This window comes from Branchiostoma floridae, chromosome 12, assembly GCF_000003815.2.
Source record: "Branchiostoma floridae strain S238N-H82 chromosome 12, Bfl_VNyyK, whole genome shotgun sequence".
Lineage (NCBI taxonomy): Eukaryota > Metazoa > Chordata > Leptocardii > Amphioxiformes > Branchiostomatidae > Branchiostoma > Branchiostoma floridae.
This window is the reverse complement of record NC_049990.1, coordinates 15,067,921-15,094,808: the sequence shown is the minus strand read 5'-3', so window position 1 is coordinate 15,094,808 and position 26,888 is coordinate 15,067,921. Positions and strand designations below refer to the sequence as shown.

The following is a 26,888-nucleotide window of genomic DNA, read 5'->3' as shown; positions in this document are numbered from 1 at the left end:
TTGCTGTACGGTTAGAGACGGTTAAAATTGAAACAAGTAGCTTGGGTTTGGTAAGACTTTTGAAATTCTAAGCATCCAAATTCACGGTGACCGATCTATAGTAAAACCAGTGCCACTATATATAGCCACGCCTTGTATTTTTGTAAAGCTCCTCTGCATTTCAAGTATCACATCGAAGTTCTTTTTCCGTGCACAGGAGACAATCAGCATCCCAATACAACGGCAGATTGTTTTGGAGTCAACATCGCTTGAGAATGTTTGTGTCTCACTGGCCGCCGTGGACATTGCCATTTTCTTCTTGGCATCCGCTGGAGGAGATGGAGATAGACTGCTTGGTGAATATCTCCACAGGGTTCTAAAGATGGGGAAAGCTTCACGCCTTCACAGCGACAAGGTTAGAAATACATCTTTGCTAGCTACAATTGCGAATGTCAGTATTCTGTATACCCCTATGTAACAAGGGAGATAAAAATAACAAGGTATGTTACAAAAGATTTAATTCTATTCCATTTCGGATCCATTCCATTCCATTGTTTAAAATACAAGGTGCAATTGCCAAAGACGCGTGTCATCATTGGCTTCCTATTATAAATTCTCCGAGGTTCTGGAGTGTTCTTGATGGATTTGTAAAAGTATGAAACAGGGCTCTAGCCAGGTTGAAATATTTTTCCGTCAGCCGATTCCCATTGTCACGAAAACACTATTCCAGGAGCACGAAAGACTGAACTGAGACTTTGAAAAACAGGTTTCTAATAAGATAATCGTATGCGAAAGGGCGCCGACAGAATTCGTCAACAATAATAACAAGAGCAAAACAAACAGTGTGTGGCCTTACGGCCGTGGACGGCGTCCCCAAGCCGCCTGTAGCTTCCACCAAATATTTTTGTCCGTCAAGGTTGACAGATTGGTTTTAAAATTTTTCCGTCACACACAGCAAATTTCCGTCAATTGACGGAAAAACGGACCCTGACTAGAGCCTTGGTATGAAATACAGAATTATCAAACGCACTTACTAACTGCTTACCCACTTTGGACTGTCCGTCATTTCCGACAATGACGTCATAAAAACGTATGAAATCTGCAAAACATTGATAACGTAATGTACAGAATATTTGAAACGTACCTGTAGTAAGAATGTATAAAACGTACAGAGTGTTTAAAACGTATATGTATGAAACATACAGTGTATGAAAGCTAGAAAGGTACGGATAATGTTTAAAATGTACCAAATCTATGAAACGTACATGATGTTTGAAAAATACATAATGTTTGAAACGTACAGAATGTTTGAAACATTCACAATGTATGAAATGTATAATGTTTTAAAAGTACCGATAGTGAGAATGTATAAAACGTTCAGAATGTACGAAACGTACAGAATGTATAAAAACATACAGAATGTATGAAACGTCCCATTACAAAATGTCTGAAGGGTACAAAATGTATGAAACGTACAAAATTCCAAACACCTTTGACATGACTTCTTTAAGTTAAGTCATTAACTTTCTTTACCTTCAGGTGCGAAACTACTGTCGTCTGAAACATGCCTTGTCACTTTGGCAACTTTTATCTGTTCAGCGAGCGCGACTGTTGCTGGCAAATGGCCAGGTGAGTTATCCACTACTGTTTTATTTACTGCAGTGCAGTTCAAACATCCCTTACAACAAACAATATGTTGCAGGAGTTTATCCACCATGCTTTATGGAAGTTATACTCTTTGATATACCATCCTTAAAGCATCAATTAGCATTCTATACTTGCACAAATGTTGTAATTCTCTGAGGTATTATTTTCGACATTTAAGCTCGATTAAATCCATTATTCCCAATGCAGGATCCCTTCGACAATGTCGACACAAAACAGTTAGAAGAGGAGCAGGTAACGACCCTTAGAAATGCCCTAAAGAACATTGACGTCAACACCCTGTGTGCAGAGATATACGAGTTTTTGGTTGTTTCTGATGACAAGGAGAAAAGGAAGCCAGAATGGAGGTGTGTATGACTTAACGTGCAATACGTCCTTTATTCTAACTCCTTATCTACTTACAGTTGGCCCACGTGCGTTTCTTCGAACGTGTACTTTAATGTAATACGGTCTGGTAAGGTATTCTTCCATTTTTGGCGTCGCCTCAGGGGTGATCCAAATAATATAGTATTGTGTTCAGTCTGCAATAATTCTAGGAATTGTACAGAAATGTGTTCACAAGAATGCTGGTCCATAGGAATGTTTGGAATTTCAGTTTATGTTGACCACTATTTAGAGACCATAGTCGCCATGGAAATATAACACTTTTACTGCCAGGCTTGTTTAAACTTGTATGCTTAAGATTCTATTGCCTTACAGTCTACGTGATACACTTGCCGGTTACTTGGACGAGAAGGACGCTCCTGAGATCAACGGTTTCCTGACTTACTTCCCAGAAACCATCCTGTTAGAGCACGCCTGCGACACCTGGCGGATTCTCGCTAACTACAATCAAGAGGAGGACTCAACTTCTGGCAACTGAAACCTTCGAAGATTACATAATTAACCAGTAGTAAATACAAAGTTCAACGCATGATAATTGGGTATATCAAGAGCCTTTAATTGATCATTAATTGACTGATTGATTGATAGATTGATTGATTGAGGGGGTAGAATAATGTTTATTTTAGTTTGATTCAACGTCTAATGCAGCGACAATCCAACTATGCTCTCTGCTTCAACTATGCAAGTAGTTACATATTACTGAAATAGATGAAGATATGGAGGTAAGATATTTAGAGTAATTCCTTTTTATGTTCACGTGCCTTAAGCTACTATTATGTCTCTCAAATGATACAATGCGACGGTGCGAGTCCAATGTAATTCCCCAAAATGCCGCTAGGTTGGGTTGGATTACCAGGCATTTGTAAAATGGTAGTTACAATCAAAATAATATCAATAGAGCGAGCAGATATTAGATGATTATGATTCTTTGCATTGTCTTTGTTATCTTTAGGCTGCTTGCTTTCGGATGAAAGTTGATTGCGGCTGATATAAACCTAAATACGATGTTACAACTGCTTTTTATTGTACCCTTAGCTTATGGCTTAATACGTTTTTTGTTGGGAACTCTTTGGATTATCTTAAGGATAGGTGGTTTGAGACAACACTTTTGGCAAAGTTTACAACTCATTGATAAGGTCTCATTCGAATATATTTACATCCTGGCTATTATAAATTTAGAAACACCTATCTTCACCTAAAGGATACGTTCCTAATGAACTAAAACATTGATGTTATCCTTTCTATGTTTACCACATTTACCATCATGTGGAACTGTACACATGTACGTACACGATCTCGAGCTATTCATTTTCAAATGCGAATCAATGAAATCAGCATGGCTTTCAATATGCACTTCATTCAGATAACAAAGTGGTGAAAACCCGTTATATAATGAATGAAGGAATAAAGGCCTTTATTGTACGTTTTGCCCAAACGAGTATAGGTCACAGTAAAGACAAACCATACATGTTAAAGTATCATATATCTAGTCTAGCATAGAAGCTTGGCTCCTTCTCGCTTCTTGGTAATGTGAAAATGTAGGTTTGTATAGGTTAAGGAATAGTCGGTTTCTAAAAAAGCACGAGAAATATAGATTGCTTAGTGCCTTTAATGTCTACATGTAGTAACGAAATCTATTACTACTTTCTATATAACTAATTAGGACATTTCTACAATTAACACACTTAGTAAAATATACGCCGAAGTGCACTTCATTCCCTACTGTGTTTGAGGTACAAAATGGATAGACTATATAGCGTGTACTGAAGAAAGTTTTTTTCTTATAATAAGCCATAGGATTTTATATTGTTAGATACTGCATATATATTTTTTTCCATTTCTGATTAGCTTTTTGATTTCCTTTCTGATTAGATTGAGGAAATTTGCAAGGTTGAATACAGCATACAGCGTTATGAGACGAAAAAGTGGACATATGTTCATTGTATGTCTTGACTTGTATACATATTTGCTTGTGTTTCTTACATTATACTAGCGTACACAGAGTTTTCCACTTGTACCGATACGCCTCCTAAAAACAAATATGCGAACGTGTTTCAAGTTCACGCCTGGAACACGAAAAAAAAGTACAGTAGTTTGTGCTCACAGCAGAAAACGCGAACAAAAAAAAAAAACAGAATTCCGCGACTTACAGTGGAACTTGCTGTCGACCCATCAATCTGACATGTCAACATTACGGACACTAAGTATCACATGACTCGGGTCGGGGGCGATCAATCAATACGTTCTGGCCTCAACCAGAAATTAGGCGCACGACTCAAATCATCATCATCATCTTCGATACTGCTTAGCCCACGATTTGGATTATTAGCTGCGCAATTGCTAATATTAGTGCATGTGTAAAACACAGGGTAGAAAAGGAAAAGGACGTGGGCATATGCTAAGACAGGACAGGTGTAATTTAGTGCTATTACACACATATTTACACTATGTACAATGGGCGGGGGGAGCTCAGTGCATGGAAGACCGTCTCAGCTCAGTTTTGAACACTAGACTCAAGTTCATTCCATTCTTTGATGGTCCGAGGGAAGAACGAGAGCCTGTAGCAGCTGGTCTTACGCGCAATGGTCTGCACCTTGAAAGCATGATTAGTGCGGCGGGAGCACCAAGCTGCTGAGACGAGACTAGAACCTTCTTCCAATGGTTTAGCACTACCCGTTTGGCGCTATTCAGGACACGGCAGGACAAAGGGCCTTACAAGCGATCAATGGAAGCGACCTCTAGCGTTTATTGTCATTATCAATTCACTTCAACTTTCCAGAACTTCGTCATTAACTAATCTCATCGTTGATCGGAAAATTTGCCCCGTTGGAAAGCTTATTGGTCATATATAGGTATTCCAGGGATTAACGCAGACAGGCATCATATCAAATAAAATCACAAATCAATCAATTATTAGTCCAAATCAAATCAAGTGCCACTTTTATCTACTGTTAGATTATTCACAAGAAATTTTGCCTTGTCGACTCGGGGCAGACAAAAACGGGAAATTCAGAATGGCTGCAGTACCACCAATGTTCAACTAGTGGCGCAACCAGACCGTATGGGCACTCCACGTGTCCTATATTAAATAAAGGAAAATTTACCCCAGCCCTGGGCAACCAAAAGCGTATTAAACTGCATTGAGACTCATGTGCCATGTACAGTGTAGAAATAATCAAATGAAAGATGGCCTAAAAGTTTAAAACTCACTTTTGCAAGGTGGCTCAAAGTTGTTTCGCATGATTCATTCATTCGTTTGAGAAATGTATGCCATGTCAATCCAAGTACATTTTGAAGATCTTTGAAGACTCCCGACAGACAGAAATTTGGACCTGACCACGGACATTCCCCTTTTTAATGACCAGAAACCACCTGACCACGAGGGAAAGTCAAGTGCAAAATTGCCCCTTGCAGAAAATGGTTCCGTCCTTACAGGTGAATGATGGGTATTTGCAGTGACACGGCGGCAGCGGATGAATATGAGAAAATAAAGTCTATTTACCAGCAATAAAATCGACTATGTGGATCATAAGCACTTTGAATATTTTAGTAATATAATTATGATTAATTGTGAAAAAAATTTAGAGTGAAAAGTTACGCTGGTTTTGTCGAATTCGAGTTTAAAAGTCAGGCACTATTTTTTGTAAGAGTGTCCATCCGCGATTCAACTTCCGCCATGTTGTAGGGAAATGGTGGAAGTCGGCAGGAGGAAGCGACAATTTTCCTGCACATCGTCAGCTTTTTCACGGAAACCCTGTCACTGAGACAGCCCAGACCGGCAGAGGAAACGTCCCAGGGATCCTGTAGACTGCTCTAGTCGTCCCTCATCGCTTCTTGTCCCCGTGAATTCGCGAGGTAAGGCAGGAAACAGTTCGGCGGCCGCCGCTCGGTGGTGGTCGGCTGTCTGCTACATGACATCATACTAACAATGAGGCATATATTTACCACCGAAAATAATCACACCAAAACCCACCATACATTTTATATCAAACTCTAAGACTCTATATCTCGTTTAGGAAACTATAAACTTCCTCATTGGTATGTAGACCTCCTTCTTCCTATCTTCTGATCTTTTTCCAAAGTGTCGTATGCGAAGACATAATCATAATTTAGTTGACTTGTCAGTGTCGTAGGAGCGACTCTAAATCCCATCTCATGTAACTCTAGACTTTCCCACACGTGCTATTTATAGTTCATAAGCAAAATTGATAAAAATAGACGTGTTGGGGGCTCTGTTGTTCTTCGTTCAATACAGTGCTACCCCAATTTGAAAACAAGACAGATTTAGTTTCATTTTGGCAAAGATACGATATAGATCTAATCATTTATTATCATGATTGTTTGGACGGTTTAGGTACAAGATATATATATATATATATATATATATATATATATATATACAACGGTTATACATGTAATAAGTCTGCCCCTGAGGGTGCAGACAAATTAAAGCTCGACTGCGTAATATTCAGAGTTTTTACGGTGCCTGGTGTGATGTTGGGAGAATGAGCTATGATTATTCATAACTTCCTGAATCATATTTCACACAGTGGTTCATGTTATGCTTAGGACTACCTGTTAAAATTTGATGTCAATGTCATTGTTTTTGAGTTAAAATGCTTTAGAATTGTAAGCAGCTTTGTTCCTATTTTGTTTAAATAGCTTGGAGTTGGAAGCTGAACAGTGAACAATGTGTTATTCGTTAACATTTTTTCAAAGCTAGGTCACTCGCCACATTTCACATAGTGATAAGTGAAGTTATATCTTCTTTTAAAATGTGTCGAGGCTAATTTTGTTATCATTGATACAGGGTTACAAAAATAGATGAAAATACATTGTTTTTTAATCTTCCAATGGTACATGTATGTTAAATTGCATTTCTATGTTCCATTTTATTGCCATAAATTAAAGTACATGTATTGTACATGTATGATGTCATACCCTAATGATTATATGTTCAGTGCTTTAAATATGTGTAGCAATTGTTGGTAGCATTTTTCCCTTAAATATGTGAAATGATGTACTAAATTATCGTTATGGTGTGATTTGGTTTTCATGCATGGTCGGAGTGAAATCCATGTGTATCCATGTGCATGGAAGCAGATTGAATTCAAATTGCTTGGGCATGACAATGGCCAGTGTTCCCGTGAGTTAATGAGACTGTAACGTTGGAATAATTGTCGTTAATTCTCAGTCAAATCCATTGTGACAATGCAGTGTCCCTCCCATACTGCAGTATAAGATAAAATCAATCCCGGCTCATATGGTATGTATGTATGCAGAAATCGGCGAGACAAAGAGCGAAGGGGTGTATGACGGTTGGGGTTAGGAGTGGATCCGATTATGAACCACGATAGAAATGATAAAACATATTTGATATCTGAAATGTAAAGAAAAATTGTACATCATGTGACCATAATATTCCTAGATCTGGACTGTTTCCTTGCCTTGTAATCAGAAGTAAAATTTGATACCAATATTAGGCAATAACTTTTTTATCTTTTTTCTATTGCTACTCTACATAGTACATTGTCTAGTTCATGATACAAAAATCACCATAACATTTTTCATTTAACATGTTTAAAAAGGGAGAGTTTACAGTAGCTACGAACAGTGGACATGTTCCATTGACCACACATTCTCTATGCAGAGTGCCGTCCATGCTCATGACCCATACAATGTCCCCCTGTACCGTTACGCATGTCGATAATGCTTAATGGAAAAAAGAGAGGTTAAAACAGGTTTCACTTGAGCTATACTACTGCATGCATGTGTAGTTACATTTCAGGGTCATAGGAGGTCCTGGTCAAAGTACAAGTAGTTTCTTAGTATTTCACCACTTCTAGGCAATGAACTAAGTGGATGGTGGATGGTGGAAATTATGCTCTAAGAGATAGCAGGGAAAACTGGTTTTGAAGGCTTGAAGATTATATTCAGGAGGGGAACAGTTGTCAGAGAGAGATTTCCATTGTTTGGGAGTCTGAGAATAGAAGTTTTTGCTGTAGAAAGACTTTGAGACTTGAAATTGAAAGGTATAACTATAAGTTTTGAGGTAGAGGAAACCTCAGGCATTTCGCTGAAAGGCTCTCAATGTTTGGATTACATAGCAACTGAAGTTTCCTTCTTAGAATCAGTGTTGGGTTTATTGAGGTTATCTAATGCCAATTGAGCCCAGAGTTCAAGTGGCTGTGGCTGGACTGGTCTTACCAGAGGTATTTGTTCTACCATGAATCAATAACACTTGACATGGACAAATAAATGTTGACCAATGTCTCTAGCCCCTATTTTTGAATGGAACAATGTGTTATCAACGTACTGTATACTTACGAAAGAAGATTTGATTTGGTTCCATTTTACCTTTAACTCCACAAGGTAAAAGGATATTTTTAATGACTTTGATTCTTGTAATATTTGCATGTAAATGTCGCTGTTGAGACCTCCTGCAGTTCATGACATGCCAACAGGAGGCGCTGTTGTCAACCTTGGCAGTGAAGAGTCTTGCTGGCACTTGTCCTTGTGTTTGTTTGTACAAGCATACAAAATGTGCTTCAGTTATTTATACAGTATGTAGCGACTTCTTGCAGTGTAGTGGTCGTAAATCTGCCTGAGACCTCTTGGAATTATAGTTTAACGTGTTTTACTATTAACAACAACTCAGGGACGATTTGCTCCAGCTAGACTGGATTGTGTTTAAGGGAAGTTAGGTTGTTTTTTGTATGAATTATGTTTACAGTGAAGTCCTAGCACAGCAGCTACAATGTACAAAAATGTACCTATATGTTGATTTGATTATATGGATGACATCCGCTCTCCCATCAATTTTCAACCATATGCCCCCTAAAAAAAGTTTAAACCATATTGAAAATCGTACAATGCTGCTGCAAAATGAGTAAGTACATGGGTGTATCTTGTAGAAAAAATATCGAAAAACAGCAACTAGATAACTCTAACGTCGCTTAAGTTCATACTGAAGTCAAATTTGTGGAAGAACAAAAATGAAGAATCCGTTGTCCAGTATACCATACTCGTTGTGTTCAGTCATTTGTTCAACCTCCTTGGTTCAACCTTCCTGACTAAATGCATGCATAGATGTCATAATGAAGGTAACTTTTTTATTTGCCAAACTTTTTTTGTTTATTCGCTCGCTCATGCCATTTTAGGGTTGTCAGAAGATGCCATCCATATAATCACATCAACATGGCCCAACAGAGAAAAGAAAGTGTATTCAGGAACCTAGCTAGTTTTACCTGAACCAGCTGAACCTCATCATGTAACAAGGGTTTTGCTCCATTTAATGGTGCAGGTCAGGTGATGCTTCATCTAGTATGGAATATTCCATTGGTCAAAACATTCAGGGGGGTACAAATCATTCTCTACAAATACCTATTTGTTTCTGGCAAATAATATCATTATAGACATTTGCTGCGTTTATATTCAGTCATTACGCACATGTTTATATCTATAAAGCTAAATGTATTTCTTCAGTTTTGTATGGAAAGATATGTTTGATAAATTACTCCCTCCCTTTATCGGTGAGATGTTGGTTTGTCCCAGTGGTCGGTGTGCTCACAGGAAGTAGGTAGTCACGGTCCCAGTGCCCAGGACAGTGGCCAGTTGTCTGTGAGCAGTGCCATACCTGTTCTAACAGTGTTAAGGTGTTCCACAGAATCATCATGGATAAGGTAAGGTGGGGCAGGTAGGGTGGGAAGGTATACCTAGATACAGGTAGGGCAAGAAGACAGTATGCAATGAAGGCTGCGGTTGGGGGATATTTTACTGGGAGATTATACTATACATCGCTGTATGTATATCATGTTTGTATATTGTTGTAAAGATGGGTGAATTAGTGAATTAGTATATGTAAAGAAAGATAGGACAAAAAGAAGGCGGTTACCAAAACATGTATGAGAAATAGAGAAGGCGTCATACAATTAGGCAAAAGAATTTGTACCCTCAGGATATATGGAGTGAAAAGGCCATGGGTACTTGTATAGGACTGTATTGAGAATACCTGTGTTTTTAACATCTTTTGAGGTTTTGAGCTTTTAATAAATAAATAGAGGTTCAAAAAAACAAACAAACATGTAATGTATACTAGAGTTTACATCTGGATTGTTCAACTTGTTGTGTCGGGATTTCAAATTCAGATTTCATACTAGATTAAAGTGAAATCAAATAAACATTGATCACAAATTTCAGTTACCGCCCATAAAAAGGGACTTACAAAGAAAATAAACTTACCTGTAAAGTATTAAGAAACTCTGTTGAAAATCTGACAAAACCTGTACAATGGTATTGGAAGGCTTATACTTTAAAAGTTATACTTATAGCCTTTTCTTTGTTTATGTTTGGATAATGGTGTTAAGTTAGTCCAGAAATACCTCTTCCCTTTGGGTGTGACTCTCACTTAGTTAAACATGTCTCTGATTTATTTTTAACTGTGCAAATTTGTCAATTCTGGCTCCATAATTTGTGCTGATATTTCTACTGCCCTCTTATTTGCCTTTACTACATCGTCGTCGTCATAAGATATAGCAAATTTGATATATAGTTTTATACATGTACATTTGTAGTTATGACTGTCTTTTGAAGTATGAAATGGTAGAGTGAAAAGTGCCTTACATGGAAACCCCTGTTAGGACCCCATAAGTCTCAGTAAATCCTCAGAGGTCATGTACTAGATAAACAACAGGTAAGGTGAGTAGGTAAGAGAGTGGAGACTGTCTTGTCACTGTGTGAGAACTGTAGTAAGGTCTAGAGTAGAGTAGATATCTCACGAGGCCACGCATGTTGTTGACTGTTTTTAATTGTTAATTTGTCATCAACAGGCTCCAAGTGGTCACCTGTAATGGCAAATCTTTTGAAAAATAAGAATGAAACTTTCCTTCATACCTTAAAAATCATTGTACATTGGTTCTAAATTCAATGGCAACACTGCAATTTTCAATGAAGTTATCTTCTATCTACTTTGGGATCAAAACTGAGGATGTGACTTCTGGTAGATTTTAGAGCTTTAGCCTTACCGATATGTATTAATTGTATGTTCTTGAGCGGAAAAATGAAAAGTTCGTTCTTGTCCCTCCCACAAATTATTTCTCCCCCTGATAATCATGGAACAGTCCAATCATTCTAAGTAAACATCAAAGTGGTTTTCTGATGTAAAAATAAAATCTGAAGGCTTTTCATCCTCATACATCCTTGAATACTTCCTATAGATGTATATAATTAGTATTCCTGGGATGAGGACTGTAAAATCTTGCCTAGAGGAATCGTTAGGGCTTTTATTTGCCAACACGTGTGTCCCGTGAGTGTACCTTGTACCTATAAGCCACCTGCGTTAGCTCCGCAAAGGGCACAAGTGTAGTCCATCATTGCAAGGGTAGTATTTATGAGGTGGGGCAAACGTAATGTATAACAGCCATTTCTTTTATGGACATATACACTTTGTACAGACATTAAAATGTACTATACTTCTTGATATACTACTTAAGTGAGCTGTATAGTGAAACCACATTGCAGTGTTAGCTATCATCAAAGAATACATGAGGGTCTGCATGCTCTTTTACGTAAGGCGTAGGCAGCCTATTTTATGTCCCGTAATTCGTAGGGAAAACCATCTTATCTACGTAATTCGTAGCGAGGCGACCAAATTTAGCGTAATTACCTTCCTTAATTTAGGGTAATACGTAGGGGTCGGTTCTGAATTCAGCGTAAATCGCTGTCGAAACCCCCCATGCAGACCCTCATACATGTACATGTAGTTACCACTCCATTTGAAGCATTGTACGCGATGTTTGACAAAAGAGGAAGAATACACTTCTGTTTATCAATGTCTAAATTTTCTTTAAAAATACCAGAAAGGAGCTCGAACCACCCCTGCTTTTTAAGGACAATGCTTTGAATTTATAAGCAAGAATATTTTTGAATCTCAACACACAGGTTTTTGTATAGAACAGAGCAGTACTTGTATTTTTAAATGGTGGTGCATGATGACCTTATTTGTCATATGGTAATGAGGATGATACCATTATTGGTCAATTATGGGAGGGACAGGTTTGCATGATGGATTACACCAAGTACTGCACATATCAGAACTCCCAGGAGAATTGAGTGGAATACTGTTCAAATAATGGGTTCAAGGAAAGCACTTATGGTTTGCAAAAGGCCATTGAAAGCATGTACTTATGTGTATATTATATTTACGATGATGGAAACTAGAAATTAAAAGGTTTTTCTATATTGCTGAATGCAATGTTTTGTTTTTAGATTTCGTCATATTAGATTTTTATTGCCCCCAAAATATAATTCCAGCTGATAAACGAATTAGATTATGGAGATATCCAAGTTATGGATATTTATAGTGCTTGATTTATGATTTGAAAGATTGGTGCAAGTGACATGATTTATATAGGCTGTTACAATTATCAGTATCACAAAATCCACTCCTATTTCTCTTTAAAAAAAAGTTCTATTCAGCAAATTTTCACCATTAAACTACATGTATTCAACAACTTTCCGGTGTAGTAAAAAGTGTAAGTAGTGGATTTATTTATCATTGTAGTAAAAGTTTCCATTCATGAAGAACATAAAAACTACTTTTGATAATTTTCAACAAACAGATGCAGCTACTGTACAGTCAGGGTTCTAGTCAGGATTTCATTTTAGCGTAGTGGGAATGTCATGGTAGCGAAGCGACCAATCAGGAGATTGATGAGATTTTGACAATGTCGAGTTAAAAGTTGGCACTCTATTAACATCACATGTAATTTGAAGGATTTTTGGTCAGTTTTGAAGGGCATATCATCATTTTTCATTGTTCAGACATTGATTAGACATTGCTGAACAAGAAAATGATAGCAAAGCACCACTTCACTTTAAAATTAGCGTAGTGGCCCTTATTTTAGCGTAGTGGTCACAAATTTCAGCGTAGTGGTCCACTACGCTAAAATGCACTAGCTAGAACCCTGACAGTGGTTGTGTTTGTTTGCGTTTTTTCAAGCTGAATGTTTTGTACTTGCCTGTATCTTTACTCTACACTTTTTGTCATGTTTTTTAAAGATTTTTTTGTGGTGTTACTAGTCTAGATTTTTTAAAATCCTAAAACCAATAGACTAACTTCATATGGCCCAAGGTAGTGTTTCATCAGGTAACAATTGCCCATGTAGCACTGTATAGAAAATGCTTTTATGTTTGGCAAATCGAGGTAGCATTCAAGCCATTTTCCAATGACAAATGGATATTGCTGAGTAAATTACTACCGTACCGGTACTTTCCCCAGACCAGCGGAAATGAAAAAGCCGTTCACTAGCTTGCTTATATCTCCTTCCATTTTGCAGTGACCCAAAAATGTCCGTCATCCCTCAAAAGGGTAGTTTCACCCCACAGGAATACTAACGGTCACATTTTGCTTCAAAAATCAATATGAATAGAGATGTTGAAATTCATGTGGCGTTGCCAAGATTGCATACTTGGCAATATTTTATCGATAGATCATGTAGGGGTGGGGACCGATACAAAACCGGATTTTGTTCTCGGACTGCTCCAAAAATCAGTAGACCGGGTTTTGGACCAATTACCAAATTGAAAAATGAACACATCATATCAAAATGTTCACACACTTATTGGTGTTTAGCGGTCGAAGGAAATTATAAGAGTGAAGTAGAGTAGAGTTTGTCGTTTGTACCAAGTTTCTACAGTCAAACGTACATTTTGTACAGAGGCAGTTTGCTATATTTCATTAAGGTAGGATTTTTAACGCCACTGTAAACCACCCTGACACAATGTAACGTTACATGTTGTAAGACAAAGAGAAGTTTATGGTGTGATCGGCTCAACCTTAAAACACTGCAGAAATTGTAAATTGTAAATATATACCGTAAGTGGGATATTGGCAGGGCCGAGCAATAAAAAGAAGAACAATGTATGCAGGGATAAACAAGTCCACTAGCCCTATTGTCCAGGGCAAGTGAAAGTGCTGTTCGGGCAAGTGCATGTCCTACCCCACTTTTCCGATCGGGCAAGTAAGATTTTTCCATTGATTTTAGTGCAATTTTGATATACTTGTTACTTTTTACAGTCATGACATCAAGCAATTGTCTACAGAGAATTCCATTGCTGGAAGTGAAAATGCATATACTAGTAACAGTGACATTTGAATTTTGGGCAAGTGAAAAATTGGTTCGGGCAAGTACATTTTTTATGTGCTTGCCCGATAGGACAAGTGGATTTTAGAAAACTTGTTCAACCCTGGTATGACTAATATCCTCTGAACCTCATTGATTTCCACGTGGACTTACCCCCAGGCTTGTTCTGCTCTGCAAAATATTCACTTGTGTACCTTTCTCATGAATATAAATTACAATCAATTGATACTAATTACAGATACTAAGTTGGAATCATTTGAATATCATTATTCAGTTGAATATCATTATCAAGAACACATTTCAGGGCATGAAATCCATTTTCGAGAGTAGCTACAGTACTGGTGCACCTAACCTAAAAGATTGGGTGCACCACATAAAATAAAGTAGAATGTCAGAAAAACCTAATTTCGAATTATCCAAAGTCCAACTTCAATTTCTTTAACAAGACTTAGTACTATGACAAACATTCTATTACACTGTATATTTCTAACACTAAGATATCAAGAATATAGTGTATACTATATCTTTACATACATAAACCTATCAAAATATTTGGCCTGGTGTACCCACAGAAAAAAATTGGGTGCACAGCTCCAAATTTGGGTGCACAATTTTTCCATCCATTCATAACTTACTGTCACTGAAGTAAGTTACAGTAGATTTACTAGATAGCAAGATTTGGAAAGAGTTGAGGTCCCAGTTCTATCAATATTTCATATTCCATTGATTTTCTATATACAGTCTGTACATGGTCACAAATTGCAGCTTACCCTTCTACATTTTGTGTATACCCATGTAACAAATATGTTTGGTATATCATTGACCAACTAGCCCATATAGACTTACTGCTATTTCAATAAGCTTCTAAACTATTTTCGCTAATTCTCCCCAACTGATGCAGAATTTAGATTTTAGAAAGAATACCACGGTCGTTAAAGATCTGATATTTCCTTGATAGTATGTAATCGGCGGAAACATTGTAATCAAGATATACATTCTCTGTTATCTCACTGCAGTAGTTTAGTAATGAAAGACGATAGACGCCTGCCTTTGGATGGTTTTGATTTTTGTGTATGACTAAAACTTGTGACAGCAATGTGATAAACTTGTGTGTCAAGCTATCTATTTGTGTTAATCACAGTCATATTTTGACTTGTAAGATAATGGATGCCGATCCTAATACTCCAGAATATTGTCGTAATTTTATATTATCAAACCTTGCTTCCATCCCTTGGGTAATTTTGTGGCAGCCTCTCTGTCTCATTTGCATACTTGTCCGTGATTGGCTGGAGATGAGATGACATAATCTCCTCTTTCCTGGCAGTCTGGGGTGCTGCTATATTAGGGAAGCCTCAGGGGCAGCTATATTTGTGTGATATCCTGAGACTAAAGGGAAATACGTCAGCACCAGCATACATGGCTTCATTTTTTTCCGGCCGGCCGTGCGTTGTGGAAGTGTAATCGTCTGATCCTCACTGTCTGTTTCTACTCTGGATTCTGGAACCCTTTTTCTTGGCAAAGACCTTGTATTTTCTGGAGAATCAGTTACATCTGGAGTGGTAAGATGGAGGTAGGGAATCTAGTTTTATCATCCACAGATAGATCTATATCAAGTACCATCTGCTAATTTTCATTTCCCTGTTGTTAAATCTCTGAAAAGGATGAAGTCGGAAAATATACCAAGTCGTCTAAGCCATTGGTGGCCTGCTAACGTATTTTAGCTGAGGGTTCCTGTGTTCTAATTTCATTGATTTTTCCGTTGGAGGACATGTACATGTATGACTCATGCTTGTCAACACCAATGGAAATGGAGAGGGGAGGGGGGCGTCTAGTTCTTAGGACATACAAGTACCTGCCGTCCAGAAAGATGAGAGCTTTCTTTGTCGTGAGGCGCGGTTGTGTCTGTTTAAGATTGTGGCTTACAAATTGCAGCCGTCGTTTTTAATGCCAGTCTTCTAAAATGGCTGCTACAAGACAGAGTTATGTTGGAAGTCCGTGCAAGCCGATTCTTGTCAATACCGTGTGCCTATTTGACAGTAGCGACTGGTAAGCAAAGATAGGGAGGGGCCAGAAAATACTGGGTTGCTTTGTTGGATTCCTTATATAATAACCTCTGTCGATTTGTATCTCCTTGAAATATGGTACCATTAAAAATCTCTTTGTTGCAGCTTCGTTTTGGCCACTTAGGTAAAAGGGGAAGTGTTTTTTTTTTAACTTTGTTTTTCACTGATGGGTAAACAAGATTGTTTATTCAGTGATGCTGTTTTCCAGTAAAGTAAACATTATAGCTTTCACTTCCAAGTTTTAGGATGTTATACTTGTTCCTTCTATGGAGGCTTGCTTGTGCTAATTGTATAACACTATATGAGACATATAGTGAATCACTGCTTCCTATCTAAATGTGAGACAAAATAATTAAAGATAGTGAATGCACAAGTATGTATCAAATAATTTTACTATATATAAGCATTGCATTTTCCAGCCTTACCATAGAAGACTTTGTTTAAAATAGTGATTAAATTTTATAAGATTATGCAGTTATCATTCAGATGAAAAATTGCTTACAAAGGATTATGAAGGCACGCTAATTGCTTGTACGGAGTTTGGAGGGATGTGAGCTTGTCGGAAAGCAGGGTGTTAAAATATTTGCTCCTGGTTGGTATGTGTGGTGTTTGCAGGAGTTGCGATCATTTCCGCTAGTCTGAAGTAGTTTCCATGTGGTGTGTGCATTAGCCTTGGGCTGTGGCATCAGTCAACAACATGGTAAAATTGCTAACGGAAAGCAGAACTTCGTATAAAATTTGCATTCGTGTGCAAAAAATCACCTTACATCTACTTTGTCTAGAAGAAAAGGAATCGATGAAAACACGGTCTCTTATAAAAGGATGTGTTCTCTTGACCATCAGAACAGGGTAAATGGCAGACTTCAGCCCTTTACCCATATTGCTTTGTGGCTGTTCCAGTCTTTCATTCAAAAGTAGTAGCTATAAGAATGCATGGCATTGTGTATATATTCATCTGTTTATCTTACAAAAAACATGTAGGCAGACAAGATCAAAAGAACTATACGGTTAAATCTTTTTGATGTACAAGTCATATTTCATGTTTTATCAACATATTTCAAATTATTCTATGTTGATAAGATACATTGTAATATGTGAAATACTTTTTGAACTATTTTCAAAACATGAGTGTAACAATTTTCTATTTTTATATGTTTGTTTTTGTAACCGGATATGTACAAAAGAGAAATGTAATGAGGTTTTCACGTAAATGTTGTTCTTTTGGAAGTTACGGACATGAAAGTGCTGACAGTCTAGACTGGGATGTTATACCAGTCAATATTGCTGGAATTCCCCCCTATTGACACTGTAAACACAATGATGTGTCCCTCTATGAAGGAACAATCTGTCACAGTTTGAACTAGAGTTCCATGATCTCATACATGTACCTTTGCCAATGGTGTCACCGTTTACGACTGACGTGTTATGAAATTAATGTTTCACATTGTTAAAGCCAATAAGGTCCTCATTAGCCACCCAAAAACAAATTTAAGAATATAAGAAGAATTATTAACATTTTACATGTAATTATGTAAATGAGGCTCTGATTTCCATAATTTATGTCTGATGTTGTTCACCTTTACTCAACCTCCAAATTCCCGTTTAAAATTATAGTGTTTTTGAAGGAAACAGTTTGCTAGGTTGATTTGACTTGTAGTTCAGATTCAGGCTTCGAAAAGACTTTTTATTCTTTCACTTTACTCCGTGATATACCAAGAAAAATGATCTGCATTAGTGACAAAAGTTAGTTAAGAAATAAAACATTACCATATTTGGTAGAATCAATTTAGAGAGTGGAAGGTGTATTGTGCCATGCGGTAGTTCCACCCCCCCACCCCCAAAGAAAAAATGTGCACCCATCTTGCCAGATGGTATACGTTGGGCCCTGGGAGTGATAATGGCCTAGTACTATTATTACTAGTCCGCTGTGCACATGGCTTTAATTTGTATGCACAGAAATTATGGAGCCAAACTGGGAGGCCATATGTTCTGTTCATGCTGGTCCCACTGTAGATACAATCATGACATTATGAGATATTGGCTGGTGTGTATGTTATATGCACAGTACAGTACATGCACCTGTGCAACGTTATCAGACAATCATACCGAATCATACAGGTCTGGAGCCAAACCTGGAGGCCATTATGTTAGGCCTAGGAAAAAAATGTTTTGTTTCTTGTTTTAGTCCTGAAAAATTTGGGTCAGTAGGCCTGTTTATTTGTTTGAATCTTTATTTATATTTATTGGTACATGTAGGCATTATCCTTTTTTTAGACTTGGCCAAACCTCTAGTGATACAAAACATTTCAACAAAGTAAAGCTGAAATGCATGCAAGCACTTCAATGTTCAATGTCAAACTTTATTTTTTTTGCATAATGGTTACAAATCTGTGGATACATTTATCCTTCAGATTAAGGTCAAGCAATTTTTTTATTTGAGTAGGAAGCAGGCTGAATAGAAATTCTAATTGGAAACTACGTGATTCCACTGCCCACCCCCCCAAAAAGTCTAGGGTCAACAGATTTTTCTAGGGTAGGTAGAGAAACAAGAAACACAACAATTTTTTTTTAGGCCTTACTACAATGTACGCTTATGCTTCTCACACTGTAGGTACAATGACACTGTGAGATATTGGCTGGTGTGTATGTTATATGTACAGTACATGCACCTGTGCCATGCTATCAGACATGCATACGGAATAAGGACACACCCTATACAGGTCTGGGAACGAGTGTTACACATACATGTATGGGAAATCACCAAGTATGGTATACAGAACGTATTGGATTGAATTTTACAAGCTGAGGCTGACTGTTGGCTCCTATTACACTAGTACATGTACTTTACTGTTGTAGAGAATTGGAGATACAGCATGCATGTTTGGAGCATATTGGAACCTGGGATTAGGCAATGATCTGTATTCTGTATCTGTATAGCTGATATAACCGCCCTTCAGTGTAACACACCAGCTTCGCAGGCACGCGGCACAGCAGTAGCTGGTTATATTACACTGAACGAAATGTCATGCATAACCAATTTGTCGGACCTTCATAAGTTAGTATACCACCAGTGTACATGTATGATGTCAGGGTTTAGCAAGTAAATCAAAATTTTAATTGCCCGAACGAAATTTTCACTTGCCCGAAATTTGAATGGGATCTTTCAATGTATTTTCACTTCCAGCAATGGAATTCTTTTATCATTGGCTCAATTTTTATGTGCTGGCCAATGCTTGATGTCATAACTATATGGAAAAATCTTACTACCCCTAAGTGGGGTAGGAGTTAGTGGACATTTCCAACCAACAAGTCTTCACATTTTTCTTCGCTCTAATTTAGTGGCAATATCCACCTTGACTGTAGATGTGTTTCAATTTGGGGACACTAGCATTAGTTACTGTAGCACCAATAACTGATGTGCAAAAGACATGCTGTGAAATAAGGAAATTGAATACAGGGAAACTTTGTATGCAGAGTAGATCTAAGGGAAATGAGTCAGAGTCTGTCACTTCAGATGACCCACACATGAATGTTAAGTCACACATACAGTAGTACTACTTGTCTCTCTGGTGTTTTATTAGATGACCAATACTGGACTCTGATTCAAAGACTGTATGACTCATGCCCTACTTAAATGGAAAATGACCAATAGAATCATTTCCACAGCCTTTCCTGGTACTATTAGGTCATTCTCATCTCTTAATCTTAATTTTATCAGATATGTTTACTGAGTACATTTTGTGTATGTTAGTCATAGTCATCATATAATAAATAAGGGACATGAGTTAAAGTGAGAATGTATGATTTCAAGCCGAAATAAGTATATAAGAGCCACAACCTGAGAATATTTGCTGATAGTTTTTGGCATCGACTAAATGCAATGTGTAATATTTGTAGGAAGGAGGTTGTTTCATAACATGAAGTAAAACTGATAATATCAGCTCTATAAAAAGCTGTTTGCATGCCATCTGTATGAGTGAGTCTGCATGGGGTTCCAGACAATGTTTGGTGCTAAAATCAGAAGAAAACCTACGTATTACTATAAAAAAAATAGTATAATTATACAAAGAATCAAGAAAGGGATCATTGGAAATCTCTTTGTCTTCAACGAAAAAATTTGGAAATATTGCTGCAAATTATGTGTCTCTGAATAATATGTCTTCCCTACAAATTATGGGCAATCAGACCCTCATATATGATATGAGCTGTGACTGGTCCGATTAGTGTATTTTCATAACTTGTACAAATGTGCCAACATGAGTATCTGGCTCTCCCGGGACTGAGAGTATAGTGGTTCCGTCTGCATCTCTTGACCAGAGTAAACTGCAGGGGCAGGTTGTACAAACAAGCCGGCATTACCAGCTGCTCTATGTCTATTGATATACTGTTGGGTCACTCGGGCAAACCAAATAACACTAGTAGGAGGGTTTAAAGTAGCCTGGCAACTGAAATTATGACAAAATTTACTGGTCCTTGTGGAAAATCAGTATTTCTGGGGTTGTGTACATACATTTCTCAACCATTACAGTAAGGCACTGTTGTTGTGTTTGCAGCTGTGTTTTCATGTTGTCGCTATGTTGATTTTAGGAGTAGAATGATGTACACACGCACACTGTACGTCTGCTTTGAAAAAATATCGAAAACAATTTTGCAGGCCATTTTACCAAAGCCAAGACAGTCGACTGTATAGTAAATTTTATTGTTTTTGCCTGGAATAGATTACAGTATTTGAACTGTCAGCCTTGTCCTTGTCCCAGTTTATGCTGAAAATAGCTCAACAACACTAAGTCTTGCATGTTTACCACCAGCTAACCAATCCTTTTCTCTCTCTCTCTCTCTCTCTCTCTCTCTCTCTCTCTCTCTTTCTCTCTGTCTCTCTCTTTCTCTCAATTTCTTTCCCTTTTTTGCTGTGTCTTGTCATGATTTAGGAAACAGAAGTCTACATGCATGTAACTTTGTAGCCTAGTAGGCTTGTAGTATTTTACTGTGGCATTTTTACAAGGAGATTTTATCAGATTTTTTTTGTCCCCAGACTGTTCTTTTTGGGGCAGGTTTGACTGTATCTGTATCTATATAGCCGGTATAACTGCCCTTCTGAATGACACACCAGGTTTGCAGGCACATGGTGCTGTTACAGTAGCAGCTGGTTATATTACACGGTCGCTGAACAACCTGTCACACCTAGCTTTTGAACATCAATGATTCTATCTGTAACTGCTCGTCAAAACTATCCAACGAAGATGCCGCTACAGATGGACTGGACAGAACATTTTTACAAGAAGTCTAACTAAGTCTAACATTTTCTGTCTCTAATTATTATTAGTCTTAAGTCTTTTCTCAGCTCCAAAATACATGTGATTCCCAATTGCCAAGTTTTGACTGTACAAAACATTTTTACCACCAATTTTAACATTTTCTCTCATTTTTCCCCAGCACCTTTCCTCCCCTTGTGTGATCCCTAATGGCCAAGTTTTGACAGTTGTACAGAAGGTTTTTACCACAAATGTAACCTTTTCCGTCTCCATTTTCCCAGCTCCTTTCCTCCCCTTGTGTGATTCCCAATGGCCGACCAGCTGGACGTTGAAGACAAGCCTCCCGCCCCGCCCATGAGAATGACCAGCACCATGAAGTCCGACAGCCACAGCCCTGGCTCCAAACCCCTCCCCAGCGCTCCGCAAGAGGAGAAGAAAAAGGGAGGGAAGTTCAAGTCCATTTTCCAGTCCTCCAATGACAAAGGTTAGTTGTCATTAGTTTACAAGGTCATGTATACTGTTACAACTGTTAAAAAGGGAGGGAAGTTCAAGTCCATTTTCCAGTCCTCCAATGACAAATGTTAGTCATCATTAGTTTCATATTACAAGGTCACGTATACTGTTGCAACAACTGTGGTACATTATTTATGTGAAAAATATCTAGTGTTGAGTTGAGGACTGTTCCATTATATTGTTGAGGGATTTCATGACACCTTTTTTTTTAAATGACAAGTGCTGTACATGTTTAAAACGATTTTCATAAATTCTAAATTTGTTTATATAGCCATTGCAGTGACTGACTGCATGTAAGATGATTTTTAAAGGTCCAATTTGATTGTTTTTTAAATGCTAAATTTGATTGAATACAGTATTTACATCCCTCAAAACCAAGAGAAAAGTAAATAATTATGTATGCTGGTCATGCTTTAATTTTTTTGATTTTACTAAGTTTAGTATATTATTTGAACACTGTAAAGATGATTGCAAAAACCTAAATAATTGACAAAAAAGCGAATGCTGGCAAAAATTCCATTGACTCAGAATTTTCATGTTTGAAGTCAGTGTTTTTAATCTACCTACAATATAAACGTTTTTATTCAAGTTATGTATTTAAAGGGGACCACCTTCTTAAATTCTTTATTTCTGGGTTTTTCAGAAAGACTTCTGTCAGGTAGGTGGTAGAGTTTGTCACAAAAGAAGCTGGTATACATTTGTACTAACAGGTTTCTTAACCAACACAACATTAGAGATAGAGCATTGAATGTTTGTGAAGTTGACTTTTTAAAAGTAGTGCTGCGTACCTGTACACCAGACCTGAACCTCTGGACCTTAATCCAAACCTGAACCTGAACTTGAGTTTAGGTACGCAACACTATTCACAAGTTACAAGAACATTCTGCATCCACATTAACAAGATTGCCTAATGCTAACAACAAAATTTTTTAATAACTTACAGTCATATTATATGATAATTATGCACTCTAAGCTTACACTGCATTGTCAGACATTAAAAACCAACACAAACCATTCTTCTGCTTATGTCTTTCTGTGTTTTATAATTTCTTGCTTGCCTTTCTTTTTCCTTTGTTTCCACTTTCTGTCGTCTGTCCATTTTTCCGTACCAACGCCTTTCCTTCTCTGACATTTCAGCTCGAGCCAGTATCATATACTTTGCCATCACCCGAGCCGGCGTAAAACGTAACAACACTCTTCCTTATATTCTTCTGTTTACGCTTACGCTGTCTGTCTCGCTTTTTGTAGAAGAGAAAATGTAAAACGCTTTCCTTCTTGTTTCTGTGCCAAATTAAGAAAATTAGTAAGCCTAAGAATTTGTTTCTAAATGTGTCACTTTATGGCTCTTTGTTTGTCCATTTGCAACATATACATGCGCATACAGGGACACATTATATATTTATCAATTTAATCTTTGATTGTGCAGGATTCTGGTTTCAAAACTTATGTATCATTATTATAATCATGTTTTCCCCACAAGAAGTGCACAATGAAAAAAACATTTGGTGATTAAAACAATATAAGCTTCCCAGTGGAAACATACACAACATTTCTATGTTAATAGTATTGTCTTCAGTACAGCATACATTCCACACGTAGGCCACACCAATTTAATTTGTTGCTTCTCGGATTTCACGACCCATTTTTTCTCTTTTTTTTTTGACCGACCGCCTCAATATTTTTCTGAAAAATCCGAGAAGCAACAAATCAAATTGGTGTGGCATTATTTAAGATTTTTAATGGTCTTTTTTTCCAACTTGTCATGAAGAATTGCACAAATTTGTTTTATTTATGATTTATTTCTGTTTTCTTGCAATGCTATACATATTATTATGAAGCAAGAACTTGTTTCAGGATCAAACACAGCAGCATCTAACAAACTTTACTTTTCTCTTTTTTTCTTCTAATTTCCAAAAGGTTCCAAAAAGAAGGACAAGGAGAGACCAGAGATCTCGTTACCGTCTGACTTTGAGCACACCGTACATGTAGGCTTCGATGCAGTCACCGGAGAGTTCACTGTGAGTATGGCTGGTGGTGTTGTGTGTGGTGTTGTACAGGTACAAATGGTTTTGAAAATTGTGTTATCATAAACAATTAAAAAGTCTGCTGATTGGTATAGTATTTTAGGGATTGATGAATTGTAATTGGTTACTTGGCTGAATGGCCAAAACTTTTTGAGTTGAAAGTCAATTTTTTTATCATTTTTACATTGTATAAATTTAAGGATATTATCATAATTCCAAATAAGTTATATTTAACTCTCTAAATAAAAGAAAGAATATTTTCAGACATATTCGTATGGTTGTAATTACTTTTAGATATGAAAAGTTGTAGATGGCATGACAGTGCTTTTTTACAGTATCAGCGGTTTTAAGATTGACTTGATATGGCTAAAGTTAAGTTGACTAATAAGCAGAGATATCATAATAAAACTTTTTAAAAATGGCCATCAGAATTATAGTGAAATTTTATACCCAACAGTAACTCGTAGTGGCATGGCCATAGTTTATTCGCTCTACAAAGAAGTAACGTATGTCAGACTTTTGAATATTGGAATATTATCCACTATTGTCCTAATACTACCAATGAAAAATGAATACACAAAATCTAGTGTTAAGATATTTGGGCATAGCAATTCATTTCGCCCCTTAAATCTGCCAGAAACATTTACTATTTTGTGTTGCTCTTTGTTGACCTACGGCCTCTGACATCAGGCAAACTTTCAGGTAAGGGTCAAGGGTCAGAGTTCATGGCCAGTCTTACCCTTGGCTGGAGCTTGAAACACACTATACCTCCTCACTGGCTCAACATGGATAGTGACTTGTTTTCTTGTCATGAAAATGTACAAAATGCATGCAAGCAGGAAGGTGTTTTCTGTATTGCCTTTGAGCATACATTTTTCAAGTGTTGAGTCAATACACTTTCATATTTCTTTTTCTTTATATCAATATAAAAAGCACTGCATGTTATTACTTACGGTTTTGTGAATGACAGTACATACATTTTTATAAGTCATGCAATCCTTGCTCATTAAGGTCACTCTATTTTTTCACCTCATGCTTTAAAAATGTCTACAGCCACAGGAGGGAACTATTTTACCACAACTCTTCAAAATTATTTTTGCTACCTTTCAACCAAGTCTTCCTTTTTTTTTATTCAATCTGTGTCTGACTTCTCCCAGACTCATCAAGCCACACTGTCCTTATTTTACATGCTCTCAGCGACTGTTTTTTTTTTTAAGATTCTAAAATTGCTCAATGCTCAGGGCAAAAGGAAAGGTTATGAGAAGACAAATATAATTCTTTTTTTCCCTTCCTGCATGTATGTAATATGTAATATGCAAAACCCAGGCTTGGACAAGTTTTCTAAAATTCACTTGTTCTATCGGGCAAGCACATAAAAAATTTACTTGCCCAAACCAACTTTTCACTTGCCCAAAATTTAAAATCACATTTTTCGGTGTATTTTCACCTCCATTCATGATTGTTATTGGCTCTATTTTTCTGTGTTGGCCAATGCTTGATGCCATGATTGTGAAAAATTGCAAGGCATAAAAATCTCACTCAATTAAAAAAAAATCCTGACTTGCATGCCTGATCGGGCAAGTGGGGTAAGACACTCACTTGCCCATCTGCATTTTCGCTTGCCCGGGACAATATGGCTAGTGAACTTGTCCAACCCTGAAACAAGAACGCATCTATGATCGTCCTGGTGACAATAATTAATATGATATTCTTGTATTATCTTGTAGGGAATGCCGGAGTCTTGGGCACGGCTCCTTCAGACGTCTAACATCTCTAAGATGGAACAGAAGAAGAACCCACAAGCCGTTCTGGACGCGCTGAAGTTCTACGACTCCAGGGACAGGGAGATCAGTGAAACTAAGTACATGACAGTCTCCAAGAGTGTCTGTAAGTAAAGACACTACGCCTGTATAATAGTGCAAAGACATCGAGTGATTGTGACTTTTGTTGTGAATTGATATTGAAAATCTATTGTGTGACTGGGAAAATTGTGCAAACTGCAACAATTAAGCAAGACTGAGAAACAGTTCAAAAGCTTAAAAGTGACTGCGTGAAAGTTAAACTTTGAGATTTTTTGTATGCACATATCAAAATGTTGGTATTGTAAGAAAAATACAGATATACATGTATATACAAAATATACATTTCTTATTATATGCTAATAATTTTATGTTTGTAGAAGGGATACTATGTATTGATGTATTTCGAATATTCATTACTATTGCTAAGAAACCATATTCTATTTTTTCAGCATCAGTAAACAGTAGGCCAACTCTAGAAAACAAATTCCAGACTCAAGCTGTTCTAACGGTAAGAATTTTATGTACTTCATAATGAACTATACTTTGATAATGGGTAACAAAAGAGTTAGAAATAGACAGTACAGACTAAGAAATTGTTGAGAAAACTCATAGATAGAGGAGAGATTAAATTCGTCATGATCATAACTCTTAGTCTGAAGAGATAAAGCTTACACAAAGTTCAGCTTCTAGTGTTCCCTATCATACATTGTATCAATCAAGTTTTTTTTTAGGTAAGAATTTAACCAGTCCATAGAGGTTTCGATGCTGTCATTAACTACATCATTGCCTCAGCTATAGTAGTCAGATGACTAAGGCACGATCTAGACACGGTTTTTCCCGATATCGGCGAGCCTACAACCTCTCGCCGACAGCTTTTTTTCAGCGTCTAGATGGAACTGCAATATTGCCATAAAGATATCGGGAAATTTTCTCCCGAAAGGTCCGGACCATTTGTACGATACCTTAGCAGGGGTCCCCGATAGCTTAGCAGGGGTCCCCGACAGCTTCCTCGCATGTGTAGATGTGTCCCGACTTCGGGAAGGCTCATTAGCATACAAAGCGG

General features: G+C 37.3%; 2 protein-coding genes across 2 annotated transcripts in view; both read left to right on the top strand.

Annotated features, from left to right (window-relative positions):
* LOC118427041 (E3 ubiquitin-protein ligase rnf213-alpha-like) overlaps positions 1–2,599 on the top strand; it is a 28,086-nt gene extending 25,487 nt beyond the window's left edge. Inside the window, exons 59-62 of the mRNA XM_035836678.1 lie at positions 197–394; positions 1,519–1,608; positions 1,834–1,991; positions 2,344–2,599. Coding sequence (XP_035692571.1) covers positions 197–394; positions 1,519–1,608; positions 1,834–1,991; positions 2,344–2,506 — 609 coding nt within the window. The 3' untranslated portion in view covers positions 2,507–2,599. The remainder of the gene's footprint in view (positions 1–196; positions 395–1,518; positions 1,609–1,833; positions 1,992–2,343) is intronic.
* A 3,077-nt stretch (positions 2,600–5,676) lies between these two features.
* Positions 5,677–26,888, top strand: part of LOC118427040 (serine/threonine-protein kinase PAK 3-like) — a gene marked incomplete in the record, with an annotated part of 40,541 nt that continues 19,329 nt past the window's right edge. The window contains 7 exon segments of the mRNA XM_035836677.1: positions 5,677–5,883; positions 21,768–21,970; positions 22,643–22,657; positions 23,137–23,184; positions 23,917–24,017; positions 25,751–25,910; positions 26,275–26,333. Coding sequence (XP_035692570.1) covers positions 21,796–21,970; positions 22,643–22,657; positions 23,137–23,184; positions 23,917–24,017; positions 25,751–25,910; positions 26,275–26,333 — 558 coding nt within the window.